The 16,215-nt window shown below is 40.6% G+C and overlaps 1 protein-coding gene across 9 annotated transcripts in view; it reads left to right on the top strand.

The window, feature by feature from the left end:
- The window catches only part of LOC133401149 (intermembrane lipid transfer protein VPS13B-like), a 482,547-nt gene that overhangs the window by 318,346 nt on the left and 147,986 nt on the right, over positions 1 to 16,215 (top strand). For 8 of the 9 annotated variants that reach the window (XR_009768384.1, XM_061673722.1, XM_061673719.1 and 5 more), the window contains 2 exons: positions 1,663 to 1,789; positions 2,421 to 2,564. Coding sequence is in view for 8 of the 9 variants with exons in the window: in XM_061673722.1 (XP_061529706.1) it covers positions 1,663 to 1,789; positions 2,421 to 2,564 (271 nt within the window). In the remaining variant the exon portion in view is untranslated. Of the gene's footprint in view, positions 1 to 1,662; positions 1,790 to 2,420; positions 2,565 to 5,099; positions 5,163 to 16,215 lie in introns of those variants that run through there. The other variant, XM_061673726.1, reaches the window with a different exon arrangement.

Below are 16,215 nucleotides of genomic sequence, written 5' to 3'. Positions count from 1 at the left end.
CTGAGGGCAGCAGTAATGCACATTTGTATTGGAGAAGTGAAAATGATAGTGGTTCGGGCTGAGTACTGTACTCCAGGCCACCTAGAGACAGGGCTTTTTATAATCCCGGCCAACTATAAATATTGTAAACCATACAGCATGATTGTTTTAATAGCAGCAGATGTGGCAATTAACACCACCTTATAAAGCTGGCTTGTATATTTGTTTTACTGCTAACAAATGTTCCCACAAATATGACTTGATTGTGGGAATGCACATTAGTGGAATGAAGAAAGCTGATGTGAGAAGGTCTCAGTTTGATCTTGTGTATACAATTAAGGTTGTTCCCAACTGGGACTTGTCAAATAATGTCTCACTATGTCTCTAACTTTGTTTGTGCTTCCAGCTAAAATGTGTTTAGCCAGGAATTTTAATCGTCTATTCATGATACTATTATGTCCAGCATATAAGAAAAATAAATCACTGATAGTTGGAACTTTGATGTTCCTTTAAATGTGACATGGCAATGCAAGTGTATGAAATGTGTCTCTGGTTGTCAACTTGAGACATAACAATGATTCAAAAGTGAATACTTTTTTTTCCCCTAGTGTATCATGACATTTTAGCTCAATTGGTCAAATGAACTCCAATGAATTCTGCCTTTACAAATGTAAAACTAATAATCCAATTTGATGGACGTGTGGTTTTACTTTGCAAAAATGTAGGACTGCACTGATGATACTTGGAACCCGCTCTAATATTTTGTCCTTCTCCTTTGAAATTGTTTCCCAGGAGCAGGGCTTTACATGAACACCCGCCAAGCCGCAATTTGCGGGTCAGTTTCCACCGTGGCGGGGAGCACGGCCACTCCCACTTGCCACTTTGGCGGGTTGAATTGTATTCATTGTTTTGTACTGCACGCAGTACACGTAAATTCGACCACTCTACTCCTCTGTCTCATTCACTCTGCCTTGAGTCCACACACACATGCACGGGCGCACAAGCAAACACACACACGCGCGCGCACACACACCCTTCCGCCGATCACACGCTGGCCGGCGGCCACGTGTACACAGACCGATAGCGCTTTTGTCAGGCATGTTTTAGAGAGCGTATTCGAGCATTTTACCATTCTGTAATTTGCAACTTTGCAAACTAAACAAAGATATATAACTGGCAACACCCATGTCTGCCATTAAACCATATACGACTCATATACAGTTTTTTAAAGTTGTGTAAGTTGCGTCTTTGTTACACAAAGATACTGAATATGCAACTTAGCCGTTGCAGCTACAACACGCAAATAACTGCAGGAATTGTCTTTTGACGTCAGCTGTATTTTTAAAGCCAAAACATTTCGATATGGGCTTACAACGGCGCTACAATACGCCTCGCCTGGGCTGCGTCGTTCGACTGACGTTATTTTGCCTCCATACAAACCGATACATCAATATTAAACAACAGAAAATGAAACCATAAAAAGGTATGTGGGGTGATCAGTTCAATGCCCTGCAAATGAAATGACCTGGATGAATGAGAATATTCACAGGCAGGCATAAACCTTATTTCCAAACATGACCATTAAACATTGATGCCTCCGATGAAATGAATGTTGGTTATTTCCAGAACCTTCCTAGAATGCATGCACTTAACCACAGTTTGATTTTATATGTATTTGTGTAGTATCAGGAGGCACCAGGAGCGTCGGGCCATCCTGACACCCATTGTGACTGACTTCTCTGTCCGAGTGACTGCTGCCCCCGCCATCATCTTCAGCAAGAATCTCTCCCTTGATACTGGACAAGCAGAGGTCAGTGGACTGAGCACAGCTTGTACAGTGTCAAAGCATTATTTTTTGTCTTTAAGTTCCCATCATGGAAAGTTAGATTCAATATTGAGTAAAAGTTTGATCGCTAGTGCCACCTTATTGTCCTTGGACCTTGACGTTCTTAGAATGGGGACTGCAGAACTGGTTCTCTGTTCTTGATTTCGGGTGATGCCAGATGCATTAAACTTTTGCCTCTTTACATACAGTAAATCCCTCATTAGGAATCCCACAGACAGAAAACCATGTAATGGAGACTTTTGACCTGCAGAGTTCAAACCCCTGCTTGTACAGCTGATGTTTTCTGGCCCAGCTCGCTCCAACTTCCTGCCTCTTTGATGCCTACTCTCTCCGCACGAACATTCCCCTTGACAATGCATAACAACTAATTCATAATCTGCACTGACATGTACACACAGGGTATGCAAAATATGGTATGTGCGGCTCCCAAGGATTTGGAAAACATAACTAACAAGTAGGGATTATAATATATCTGATATGACTCATATATTAGAATACATGAAACACTGCTACAGTACTTTACATGTTTTGAATGAATTTTCTCCTATTCTGCTTCAATGATTGATTTGCTATTTGAACTGCCCTTCCTTTTTAGGACTTTGTGGTGTGTGGCCATTCTCTTGAAGTGAATGTGACCAGCAGTCTGGATTTTTACCTCAGCGTTGCGCAGGTGCACCTCCTTCAACAGCTTCTCAGAGACAACATCAGGGCCATGGACACTCCTGTGCAAGGCACTGAGGTAAAGACCTGTACAGTAATTGCAATTCCCCATCCTAACTTGGCACTCACGGTCACTGTCCTTTAACGTAATCTTTAACTTTTGTTTAGTTGACTCTGTTAACTTGAAGATGGTGCTTCAACATAATACATCCATATACTTGTTATACTATATATGTTATTCATATACAGTGGTGTGAAAAAGGGTTTGCCCCCTTCTTGATTTCTTTCTTTTTTTCCACGTTTGCAACACTCAATTCTTTCCCATCAGCGAACAAATTTGAATATTCATCAATACGGACAAGACAAGTAAACACAAAAGGCATGTTTTAAATGAAGGTTTTTATTATTAAGGGAGGGGAAGAAAATCCAAACCTACATGGCCCTGTGTGGGAAAACTGATTGCCCCCTAAACCTAATAACTTGTTGGGCCACCCTTAGCAGCAACAACCCGCAATCAAGGGTTTGCTATCGCACTTGCAATGAGTCTCTTTCAGCGCTGTGGAGGAATTCTGGCCCACTCATCATTGCAGAATTCAGCCACATTTGAGGATTTTCCAGCAGGAACTGCCTTTTTAAGGTCATTCCACAGCATCTTAAAAGGATTCAGTTAAGGACTTTGACTGGGCCACTCCAAAGTCTTCATTTTGTTTTTCTTCAGCCATTCAGAGGTGGACTTGCTGGTATGTTTTGGATCATTTTCCTGCTGCAGAACCAGTTCGTTTCAGTTTGAGGTCACGAACAGATGGCCGGACATTCTCCTTCAGGATTTTTTGGTAGACAGCAGAATTAATTGCTCCATTTATCACAGCAGATCTTCTAGGTGCTGAAGCAGTAAGACAGCCCTCGACCACCACCACCATATTTTACTGTTGGTATGAGGTTCTTTTAATGAAATGTTACTTTTACGCCAGATTTAATGAGACACACACACACCTTCCAACAAGTTAAAATTGTGTCTCTTCAGACCACAGAGTATTTTCCCAAGAGTCTTCAAAAGTCAAAAATTGAGATGAGCCTTAAGGCCTCTTTATACTCCCGCGCGACCGACAGCGCCCGCACTGCATCACATGACTGACGCATTGGCCCACACGGCGCCTCTGCGTCACTTGACGCGCACACGGCAAACATTGTTGCTGCGCGTAGAATGTCCGCGAAGATCACATCTCGTGATTGGTCCGTTTTAGTCACATGCTGTGATGACGTACTCGGCGTTCCCCTTGTTTCTACATACCGCCCCCCGCCTTCTTGATCGATTTTGCAGCATAAATAAACATCATCTGTTCATCCAGGTCCATTTGTTCTAGCAGACACTTCCACGGTCGCCATTGTTGTTGCTTTGTTCCTTATTACAGAAAGGGAAGTAAAAATGGCAACCGGAAATGGCCAAACAATGCAGAGGAAACTCCACCCTGTGGCGTCCTAGCCAATACCAGCCGTAGCGACACCCCCGATTTGGAGGACAACTGCAGTACATTTTCAAAACTGCGCGTGTGGGTTGAACTCGAGTATAAAGGCAAACTGCGTGCGGGATAGCAGCAGTGACGTCAGCGTGGTCGTCGCCCGTGCGAGTATAAAGAAGCCTTTAATGTTCATTTTGCTCAGCAGTGGTTTTCGTCTTGGAACTCTTGTCATGCAGGCCATTTTTGCCCGTTCTCTTCTTATGATGGAGTCATGAATACTGACCTTAATTGAGGCAAGTGAGGTATGCAGTTCTTTGGATGTTGTTGTGTGGTATTTTGTGACCTCTTGGATGAGTCATCGCTGCAGTCTTAGGGTAATTTTGGTCGGCCGGACAGTCCTGGGAAGGTTTAACACGGTCTGTATTTTCGCCATTTGTGGATAATGGGTCTCACTGTGGTTCGTTGGAGTCCCAAAGCTTTAGAAATGGCTTTATAACCTTTTCCACACTGATAGATTTGAACTATCTTTCTCAGTTGTGGCTGAATTTCTTTAGATCTCTGCATGATGTCTGGCTTTTGCAGATATTTGGTTCTACTTCACTTTGTCAAGCAGGTCCTATTTAAGTGATTTCTCGATTGAGAACCGGTGAGGCTGTATCAGACCTGGACGTGGCGAGAAAAAATTCAACTCCAGTATGAAAAACCACAGTTATGTTTTAACATGGGGGGGGGGGGGGGGCAATCACTTTTTTTACAAAGGGCCATGTAGGATTTTTTTTCCTCCCTTAATAATAAAAAAAAACATTAAAAAAATGCATTTTGTGTTTACTTGTCTTTGACAAATATGTAATGTATGATGATGGAAAGCGTTTATGTGTGACAAACATGCAAAAAAAAAATAAGGAAGGGGGCAATCACCTTTTCATACCACTGTATGTTATTATATAAAGTTGAGTTATCCATTGACCTCTTGTCGACTTTGGTCAAAAATCGCAAATGTTTTCTTGATATAGTTTCCCTAAACTGGTGCCTATACTGGGGTGCATCCAACACATTGAAATATTTACTCAGCACACAGTGGTTCTCTAATGTGGCTTTAGTTTACTGCACTGTGCTCAGCTGCAGCTTTCAGGGCCTTTTCCTATTGTTTACAGGACAGGGAGCTCCTAGGCGCCATTTGCCCAGTCTGACCGCTCAATAAAACTTGCTAATGGAACACAATATAAAAATATTTACCAGCTGTGGTGAGGATGAGAGTCATAGCGATGAGCAATGGACAGCGAAAAGAAGAGACGGTGCAATGAAATGAAAAGAAGTGACTTAGAAGTGAAGAAGTGGAGTAATTCTGTTCCTCCACCTGTAGTTCCTTTCTGCTTGTTTAATCAAGTAGCGTGAATTCTATCAAAGATATCACAAGTGACATTAGCTTCTCTGGAAAGAATAAAGGTAATTAACATATGTAGTATATTTTAGAATATTGTGTTAAAAGAATTCTTGACCAGTCACTTGTGAAGCCCTTTTGTTACTTAGACAGCTAGACCTATGTACGTAAGTGCTAGCTTTACATCTGCTCTTGATTTGGTCTTGAAGGCCTCACCTTTGACTGGTAATGATTCATGGCATGATTCTGCTGAGGGTCAGCTAATGGCTGGAAGAAGGTTCATCCAAGTTCAAGGCAAGATGGGAAAGATCAGCAACTCCTCTGGGAGGTCTACAAAAAGATTGCATAGGATAGTTGTTTATCCATTAGCCAATGCATGAGCAGAATGAGAAACACAAAAGGATTTATTTTTTTATTTTTTGCCAGCAGTTGGTGTCACTCTAGAACTATAGCAGAACATTATACGCAACCAAATATACCAACTTTACATATTACGTTTGACCTGGTATGATATACAGTGGAATCCCAGGTTATGAATGACTGTGGTTACGAACACTTTGGGTTACGTACCAAACTTTTGTAGAAAACTGACTTCTCGTTACGTTACTTTCGGTTTGCGAACGGTCTTGGTATGAACGAATGGAAGGATCTTTTGTGCTTCTACTTGCACTGCGTCACAATCATTGACTCTGCATGACGCTTGGATGTAACGCGAAAACCTGTTTTTTGCTTTGCAGCGTAAGGTGGAAATCTGTTCTAGGCGGAAGTTCCGCCTCCACATCATCGATCATCTTTTGTGATTTGACGTTAAAAAAAAGTCCGAAAATCGTTTATTTTCATCAAAATAAATACTATTTACAGTATGCACAGTATGTTATTTATTGAATTGTTGCGTCTCCTTAATTAAAACAACGAATGGTTAATGTTTGCTTAATCATGTCAACATAGCCCTTCACGGAGGTGTTAGCTTGGCAAAGTTCCGCCTCTACACACATTCAGCTAATCCAAATGCGAACAGCAGCCGCCATATTATGAATAAAGAAGGAAGGAGGTGTGCTATTGTCGCGTGGAACTTTTTCTAAAAAAGTAAACAAAGGGCTAAACAGTCAGAATGGCACCCAGGATAAAAAGGGAAACTGCTAAAGTTAGTGTTAGGAAGCACTTTTCATGAGCAGAAAGATGTGCGCATTGTGAAACCGTCATTTACTGTGTGTCACACACTACAACTGAAAAGGTACACGCACTCTGTAGCTTTGTTGTTTGCTCTCTATTAACCTCACAAAAATAAGAAAGCACTCGCTGGTGATAGCGTTTGGCAATAAAAGAAATGATCATAAGAAATGTGCAGCATGACAATGTGATGTCCTACTTTCCGATTTTTTTTCTCAACAGAAAGGTTTTCAGTTTGCTGTGCCATAATCAACCAATAAATTAGAAAAGAAACAGACAAAATAAGAAACACCTGAATCAGAATTTCCCCGTGTTTTGATGGAAGAACGCTCTTCTTCAATGAGGAGCTGTATTCCTCCTCCCCATTCCCATCCTTAGTTAAAGTTAATGAGCAATAAACTGCAATCATATTTATTTAGTGTTTAATTTCTTTAAAATAGTGTGTTTTCACTTATTTCTATATTGCACTCTATTTTTAACCATATCCTGATAAAACAAAGGTAAGTATAATAAAATTTTGGGGCTGGAGCAGATTAATTGCTTTTCCATTCATTTTAATGGGAAACATTACCTCGGATTAAGAACGTTTCGGGTTACAAATGGTCATGGAACCAATTATGTCCATAACCTGAGGTGCCATGGTATATGGAAAATTGGCTTTTTTAACTGCTCGCATACAAATAGTTGTATGCGAGCAGTTAAAATCCTGCCCACCGATCAAGTGTGAAATTACACAAACAAGTAAATACTTGGTTTTATGGCCAACATAAATGATCTGTTTCCGAAAATGTGTCTATGAGCAAGTTGTTATAACAGGGCGGCTAATTTACATAGTACAGCCCATTCTCCATTTATGACCTGTTAGCCAGAGTGTCATGTCATAGTCGAAAAGTAAGCAGAGCTGCAGTGTTATCATAGATTTGTGATAAAAGGGCTAGCTAATGCCTAACCAGCATTAGCTTCCGATAGTCACTCTGCAAAGGCCCAGCACTATACGGAGGCAGAGTGAGCAGTGACTCATTTGCATGAGACAGGATTACCCCCTTAAACAGGCCAATTTCAGCGAAAGGAAAAAAAGGGGGGTCTAAAGTATGCTGGAATTATTTATTTTTGGGGCGTTTTAATGAAAGCACGTCACAGACGTATCATTAATAAGACAGCTTGGAACTGGTTTAAATTGGAGGAAATGCATTATATGGCTCCTTTAAAGGTTACTGAACGCAAAGTGTGTCCACCTATGTTGGTAAATGCTTCTATTGCCGTCAACTTTTATCGCCTTGTAATTCATTTTCAAGAATAATCTTGCATGCATGGAGGTTAATAATCACAATAAATAAGGTCTGGCTCATCTTGTTTTAACTATCTGTAGCACCATCTGTGTCAGGGGTGTGAGTCCTTTTGTGAACTGCCTCTTCCCGCTTCTTGGCCCAGGCTAGTAGGAGAGAATTCCACAATATTCCAGCATGGGTTGGTCATTAAGCAGGAGCCCATTGTGCAAGCTACGAGTCCCTCTAGTGGTGTGTTTTATCTCAGTGCCCCCCCCACCCAAACTCAAAGGCTGAGTCTTCTCACTTACCAATCTGCTGTGCCAAAAATCTGTCTCCCCCCTGCTAATGCATTAGGCCCACCACAACAAAACAATCGTATCAGTCGCATGTACTCTGACATTGTTTGCTGGTGGAATTCGCAAGAGTTTTTGATGTATTGAGAACAGAACACAATAGATGCTGGTCGTGTGTTCACGGCATCCAAAGAAGTCATCAAGATAAAATGCGTTTCCATTTGCCAGTTTCCAAGATATAAAAAAAATGTATGTATATATATTTGGAACCGTTATATTTGTACATTACAAGTACATTTCATGAGTGATATTTATAGTATTTGACAGTTGTGTTTGTACTTCATTTATACATCCTGTTCATAACATTCTATTAACGCTCTATTAAAAACGGTTCCTTATTGTGTTTTATGAAAGCCTAAAAAGCAACTCTGCTCTCACTCAGCAGTTTAGATTAAACACTGCTCCTCTCTCAATGTCCCGTGCTTCTAAGTCTTTTTTTCCCCCTTGCCTTTCTTTCCCACTCATTTTGAGAACATGCTGTTTGACTTGAACAGATTCCCCCCCAATCCCGCGCACTGATTTCAAACAGTTCCCATCATCCCTCACAGCTGTGTTTTATTGTCCGGGTTAATGAATTTGTTTTGTAGAGGCTTTTGGGTTCCCTGGCAGTGGTGAGGCGAAAGCAGGCATGTGGGCAATGTGTGCACACATGCCTTCCATGGAAGCCTTGTGTGGGACTTCACTCATTTCAATTCATTGAGCTGTGTGTGTGAGAAAGTTGCGTATTGTCATATGTTGTGATTTTCCCCATAATCTGTTGCATTTTATGCTATTGTATAATATGGCCTTTTATCCATACTTAAATCACAAGGTTTATGCAGACTGATTGATGTAAAATATAGGCACATCCAATTTACTCATTATTTATCACCTACTACATTTATCTGCTATGTTATTGTTTCTCTAGCTACAGCACTATAATGCCATCACCCACACCTTTATTTACATGGTATAGCATTGGTCAAGGGTGAACTCATAACATTTCGGGCAGATTGTTTTACACACTTTTCATTGTTCTTCCTGGAGGACTTGCGACATAAGATGGTTTATGTTAATCATGAAGAAGTGAAGCTGGGCTTTTGTCAGGCAGCTTTCAGCAGCAGGAGATGATTCAGTGAAGCACATACGCATAGGTGATCGAGTGATTTCTTGGACTTTGGCAGTGTCACAACACAGAAGTGTCTGTCCTCACTCGCGCACATATGCATATACATACATATGGTTCCCACATTCTCTACATGCTAACATTATCACAGGGTGAGGGACAGTACTGAAATCTCGCTCAAGTGTGTATTTTGTCTGTCTGCTCTGCTCTTTTACTGAAAGAGAAGTAGAGGGACCTACAACGTGGGACAAATTGACACTCAATTTTCATCTCACTAATTCGTCACACCTTCACAATGATATACAATACAAGTTCTCCTCTTTCAAAGATAATAATGATCAGTTTTGGTTGACACAGTCAGATAGTTCTTATTGTAGTGATACTCTGCAGTGGGTTGCAGCTTTACTGTATCATACCAAGATGCATTGAGTTTTTTGGTGCCCTTGTTTTAGTGAATTAGGTTTTAAAATGCAGAGTAACTTAGAGGTTCCATGCCATTAAAATCCACTGTTTTATGCATAACATACCGTAATTTCTCATGTATAATGTGCACCCATGTATAATACGCACCCCCAAAGTTGACATCAAAATTCTGGAAACCCCTTCTACCTATGTATAATGCATTTTTACAATGCATGATTTTGTGTCTACCTATATGATCAAAACATGAAGCATTATCTGTATTTTGTTCGTTTTTTCAAAGAATTATTCTGAAGTTCAGCACTTCATTTGAACACGTAATGTTCTTCTTTTGAAATTCACAGCCCTACTTTTATTTAGTAAATGAGAAAACACACAGTTGTGCTCATATGTTTGATTACCTGGGCAGAATTTGTAAAATGGGTACAATTCTTTCAAGAAAACATGAAGGGCCAGGCGAAACACACTTTTTTTTAATGGGTTTCAAATTAAAGTGTCCATCATTTCAGAAAAGTATTATCATCAAACAAAACATTACCATAAAGAAATTAATGACGGTTGTGTTCAGTCATCAGTTGTATTAAAATAACTAAATAAATAAAAACAATATTTCACAAATTCTGCCAGGGTATGTAAACTTATGAGCACAACTGTACATATTACGAAGTCATATTGGAATGAAAGTGTAGGCTACATCTTTTTCATAGCCTTTAGGTGGCGCTGGCATATTAGAATGAAAGTGTACACCTTTCTCGTAAACTCTAGGTGGCGGTGACATATTGAAATGTACCGCTTTTTCATAACCTCCAGATGGAGGCTTACATTTATAAAATGGGAAAGTTTTTTTTCCCATTTTCCCATATACCTATGTATAATGCGCACCATTGACTTTTAACATTTTTTTGGGGGGGGGGGTGCGCATTATACACGAGAAAGTACAGTAAGTCACAATGAATCTGTGACCTGGTTGAAGTTTGACATATATGCGGTTTGTCGATTGTATGCAATAGGTGATAAAAGGAAAAAGGCAGGAAAATGAGCTGAGTTTAAGGCGTCATAGTGGCATAGTTACAATACATATTATTGAAGTACCCACCCACTCAACTCATCTTTGGAAAGTGGCTGACTGACGCTAGCCTAAACAGTCAATGTAACGTTTGCAGCTAGATCGACCTGTATCCGGTCAGATTTGGGCTTTATCTTGGCTGTCATGATCACTATTGCGACAACACATCATCAGGCCAAACAGTCCAATGATTGGTAAATTCTGTATCACAATGATAGGCATAGCCAACAGCGACATTGCTATGAACACTCTGCCACCACAAGCCAGTTATCTGGCTATTAACTTTTTGACATCTCCTGCTTAAAACCCAGCTATAATGATGATTGCGGCCAAGATATAGCCTCCTAACAAGCAGACAAAAACTGCTTCCTATATTAAAATTAAGGAGAACAGCGATCCAATCAGAGCAAAGCTTATTTAAATATGGAATATTAATGAGAAATCCAGCCATCTGACCTGAGAGGCATTTTAGACCGAAATTTTAGACAGACATTTTCTGTCTACTCTCTTGTTTTTGATAGTATTCGATTGTGCAGGTGTACGCAATGAAGTGTCCATCACCTGTCCATCAACATACAATCGTCACCTAATTCTAAGCAGCTGCGTGCAGCTCGTCATTTGTCATTAACATCGTCACACTGCCAGTTGCTAAAGGTTGCCAAAGTATTTCCTCTGTCAGATGCGAGTACAGATACAGAACAGTGCGTGTCCCTTTGGTCTTCGCTCACACACGGATGCAGCCGAGGTCAGCCATGTGCCTCTACCACAGTGGAAGAGGAAAATACCCTCTGGTGCGGGGGAAGTCCCGCACGGCTTCATCATCCACCTCATCCTGGGATGATTACACGCATGGGAAACAGGGCTTTAGACTTCCTTCAGCACTCACACACGTGCACGTTTCAAAGTGCACACACCAAGGTTGTACACAGGTTCGGGGAGAAAGGTACCCTGCATCAAATGTACCTCTTAATTACAGTCAATATGTATGACAAAAACCTTTAGTCGCTCATAACTTGGTCACAATTGCCCCGTGTCATGTTTTCACATAACTCTTCTGTCATCTCTTCTGAGCCTTTTTATCTATGTACACCCTTGTTTCATACTTTTCATCTTCTCTTGCTTAAAGGTCTCCTTTCACTATTATTATGGCATTTAAATTTTTATCATCTATGATGTCCTTTTTCCCTGGTTCGCATGATCATTTTGGTTGGAAATGGCAAAAATGTCCTTTTGCAAGCAATTGCAGTTGGTCTTTTCCACCTGACATTTCAGACTGTCCGATTTCTCGTTATTTTGCAACATGTAAATGAGATTTGCTCTAATTGGATTGCTCACCTTCCCTCATTTAAATATCGAAAAAACAGCTTGGGTCCAATTGGTCCATATCATGGTGTCTGCAAGATGGATGTCAGGTCCTTTGATGCCTAGTTCAGATTGGAATCCCTCGCATGAATTTGATCATGGGAGTTATTTATACACATAGAATGCATATTCAAATACAGTCCAAGTATACGTATGTTGTGTTTTATAACAATACTTAACGATATTTGTAATTTTCAAAATGTAACCGGTGGATGAAATAGCAAAGCTTGCATTCATTGTCACCAGCAATGGGCGTCGCGGCCAATTCCATTCACATGAATGGGAGTGAAACATGAGTTCAAAATAGCCCGCTCTCTTACGTCACCCACACGTCCCATCTCAGCCAGCTCACATTCTCTTTCAGTAGGGCAACAATCAAAACAATTAAAGAATTGTGCTTCACAATGATTTATACACACGGAGCCACTCATCTCACCCGGGCCACCTGGCATGCCACCTCAGTCCTTGTCACTCTCACCATGCTTTGACAACCGGTGGGGGGCGGGCGTCGCTGTGGCGACTCAAAGTGCTTTTTGGCGCCGGACCTCCACTAACTCGGTCCTCCCTAGTGTGCTAGCGTGCTGTTTCATCCACCACAGTTTCATTAAAAATGACAAATATAGGGTATTTAAGTTTAAGTATTGTTGTAAATCATCCATCCATCCATTTTCTGTACCACTTATCCTCACTGGGTCGCGGCCATGCTGGAGCCTATCCCAGCTATCAAAGGAATCAAGAGTCTAGATTTCGCATGTTGAGGAAAGGTGACCAGCTATCTTCGTATATATGTGTAATTGATTTTTCCGTTCTGCTGATATTTTTTCGAACGCAATATATTTTATGATGAGATTTAGCCGCTGATTGATGTTAATAGCTTGTTTGTTTTTCCAGTGTAATAGAATTGCTTTCTTAGCGGTAGCTAACGCGACAAATAATGATTGTGAATATTTATTAAGGAGGTCAATTATGCTTAAGTCGCCAAGTATGCACAATCTTGAGGAAAGTGGAATCCTGCAGTTTCAAATATACGATAGTTTTTGTATAACCGACGACCAAAAGCATTGAATTGGTGTACATTCCCATATAGCATGAAAATAGATGTCTGACGTATTTTTGATGCATTGTACGCATATATTAGATGGAGAGAAGCCCATTTTATGCATAGTGTACTGAGTAAAGTGTGTTCTATGAAGTACTTTATATTGTATAAGCTGTAGATTTGTGTTTTTTTTTTTGTCATTCTAAACGTATTGTTACAAATCTGTATCCAGTAGCTACGGTCAGCAGACATGGAGAGCTCTTCTTCCAATTCTAGCCAAGAATCACACTCCTCACTGTGGTGCAACCATTTGATGAGGTATTGTAATTGGTTAGCTAAATAACAGTGTTTAAAGTTGGGAGCATTTAGGCCTCCCTCCTGTTTATTTTTCTGAAGACTGGATCGACTGATTCTATTTTTCTTATTTTTGGAATAAAAATGTATTACAGCAGAATCTAAGGTTTGAAACCATTTAAATGTGGGCTTAAATGGAATCATTGAAAATAAAATTATTTCAGGTAAGGTTTTCATTTTTATTGTAGCTATTCTTCCCAGTTATGATATAGGCAAATTATTCCAGCGTCTTAAATCAGATGACATTTTTTCCAGAAGTGTGTAATTGTTAATTAATTAATTAACTGTTATTGTAGAAAATCTGTTCTTTTTGATAACGTCTAACTGATGTTTTGCCTTTCGAAGTTGGATTCTAACCGTATCTATCGGATTAACTGCATATTCTTCTGTGATGTGTTTAATTAAAAGGCTAGATCATCTTTATTTGGAGCGTATACATTGACAATTGTATAAAGCTTGTCAAATATTGTAGCCTGTGTAATTATAAATCGGCCTTCTGGATCTACTACTGTACTATTTATTGTAAAAGAGAGAGACTACTCTTTGTCTACAGTTATAAAAGGCCGAGATAACCTGAGTGAAATTAGAGTCAATGAGGCATTTTTCTTCTGATTTAGTAAGGTGCCCTTTCTTGTAATAGGAGGAGGTCTGTTTTAAGTTTAGTGGTATAATCCATAACCTTAATTCTCTTTGCCTGTGATCGAAGGCCATTGACATTCCAAGACACGAATGTTAAATGTGACATATAATGGGTGTGTGTATCATAATTTTAAATAGATTTGGTACTATGCATTCTCTGTTTTTTTGGGGGGTTTTTTTGACAGTTTTCGGGAGATACACCCTAAACTGGTTGCCAGCCAATCGCAGGGCACATAGAAAACAGACAGCCATTCGCACTCACGTTCACACTTCCGGGCAATTTAGAGTCTTCAATCAACCTACCACGCATGTTTTTGGGATGTGGGAGGAAACCCGGGTGCCCGGAGAAAACCCACGCAGGCACGGGGAGAACATGCAAACTCCACACAGGCGGGGCCGGGATTTGAACCCCGGTCCTCAGAACTGTGAGGCAGATATGCTAACCAGTCTTCCACCGTGCCGTTGTAAAACACAACATATGTATACTTGAGAGATTTTATATTCGTGGCTCTGTAGCGGCTGAGACTCAGTCTTTTAAAACCCGGAAATGCTGTGTTGCCGTTCAGCTGAGTTGTGTGGGCGGGAAAAACCCATGAAGTGGTCCGGTATAATAAATGAATAGATAAATATACTTACCAAAACTATGTCACACTGTCAACGATTTAAAATCATGTCTTTTGTAAGTGGTTTGGTGTTCAAAGGCATTCAAAGGACAAACCTTGAACCATTGCACAGACACATTTTCACCTACGTTATGCATAAAAATTAGGAACAAAAATGGATTCTGGTGCTTTAATGTCTTCCCTTCATGAAATTCGTACAGTGCAGTGTGTTGTCCTCAATCTCTGTATTGCGTGTCTGTGTTTAAAGGCTCAAATATGCACATAGGCTGCAGTCACGCACAGCTTCACTATTACAGCACCTAATTATAAAGCAGAGTACATTGCCAGCCAGCACGAACTGCGGTGAGACATGGATTTACAGTAGACACGAAACACATTGGTCGGTAGCTGCTTTGGTTTGTCAGTGGGTTAGGAGAGCAGTTAGAAGCGGCCAGCACTTCTGTGAAGCTTCTTTTTTGTGTGCACATTCGCCATGCAACCACACATAAATAGTGTGTGTTTCAAAGTTGTCCCATTGTTACGAGTATGTCAAAGTACTCCAAGTATGTCCAGTATATGAGCGACTGACTTCTAAGGTGTCACATCTAGTTAAATAATGCAACATTGTTTTCTCGTCTTTGCCTCTTCATGTACTGCTAGAAAATGTTAGACTGCCAAAGTTTGGAAGCTCAGTTGGTCTCATACGCTGTTTCAGTTTATCTTTTTTGTCACAGTGTCAGCTAAATATCAGAAGCACATATAAGATTTGGACCTGAATCTGGATCATTTTCTGTATACGGTACGTTTCAAGTGAGCTGTCTCCAGAAGTGCTTCTCCTTGTGATGAGTGTTTCATTATTGTCTCTGAGAGGTAAAATGTCTCACTTGAAACTTTCCAAGACAGTGATGTGTCGCAGCGGCCTTTTATGGCCAACAAAAATAATGAGTGCAGCCGGTAACAGACTGGAAGCTTGAGCACGAACGGATGGAGAATGTAGCCGAAGGAAAAAAAAAACACTGACATGACATAGGGAGAATAAGAGAAGCTGAAGCTGATGTTTGCTTTGATTTCTGCCTCTTTCCAAACTATTTTCTGTAAATGTGGGAGCTGACGTTCCTCAGAGGTCTGCTCTTAACCAGTTAACCTGGCCATTAACACTCTCTGCGGACGAGATTGCATTTCCCCTCCAACCTTTTCCCATCCTGCTTAGCTCTGTTCTCATTTGCCCTTTTTGCTCCTGAGTACAATAATAAATAACCATCCCTGAGCAGCCATCTCCTTTTCTATTTTGGCAGCCTTGCATCTTTATAGGAAACACTGTTGTCTCATCTCATCTTCAGCACAGTTTCTTAGCCAGTACACATCTCGCTGCCCTTCATTTTTTATGAAACTATAGCGCCCCCCATTTTTCCATCCCTTACTGACCCTCCTGTTTGAATCAACTGCTAATTGACAGCCAGTCATAACAACTCACCTTGCCTGTTCAGTCCATGCACCCTAACCGTCCAACT

The sequence above is a fragment of the Phycodurus eques genome, chromosome 4, assembly GCF_024500275.1.
Source record: "Phycodurus eques isolate BA_2022a chromosome 4, UOR_Pequ_1.1, whole genome shotgun sequence".
Classification (NCBI taxonomy): Eukaryota; Metazoa; Chordata; class Actinopteri; order Syngnathiformes; family Syngnathidae; genus Phycodurus; species Phycodurus eques.
The sequence above is the reverse complement of the archived record's forward strand: the minus strand, read 5'-3'. Positions and strand labels throughout refer to the sequence as shown.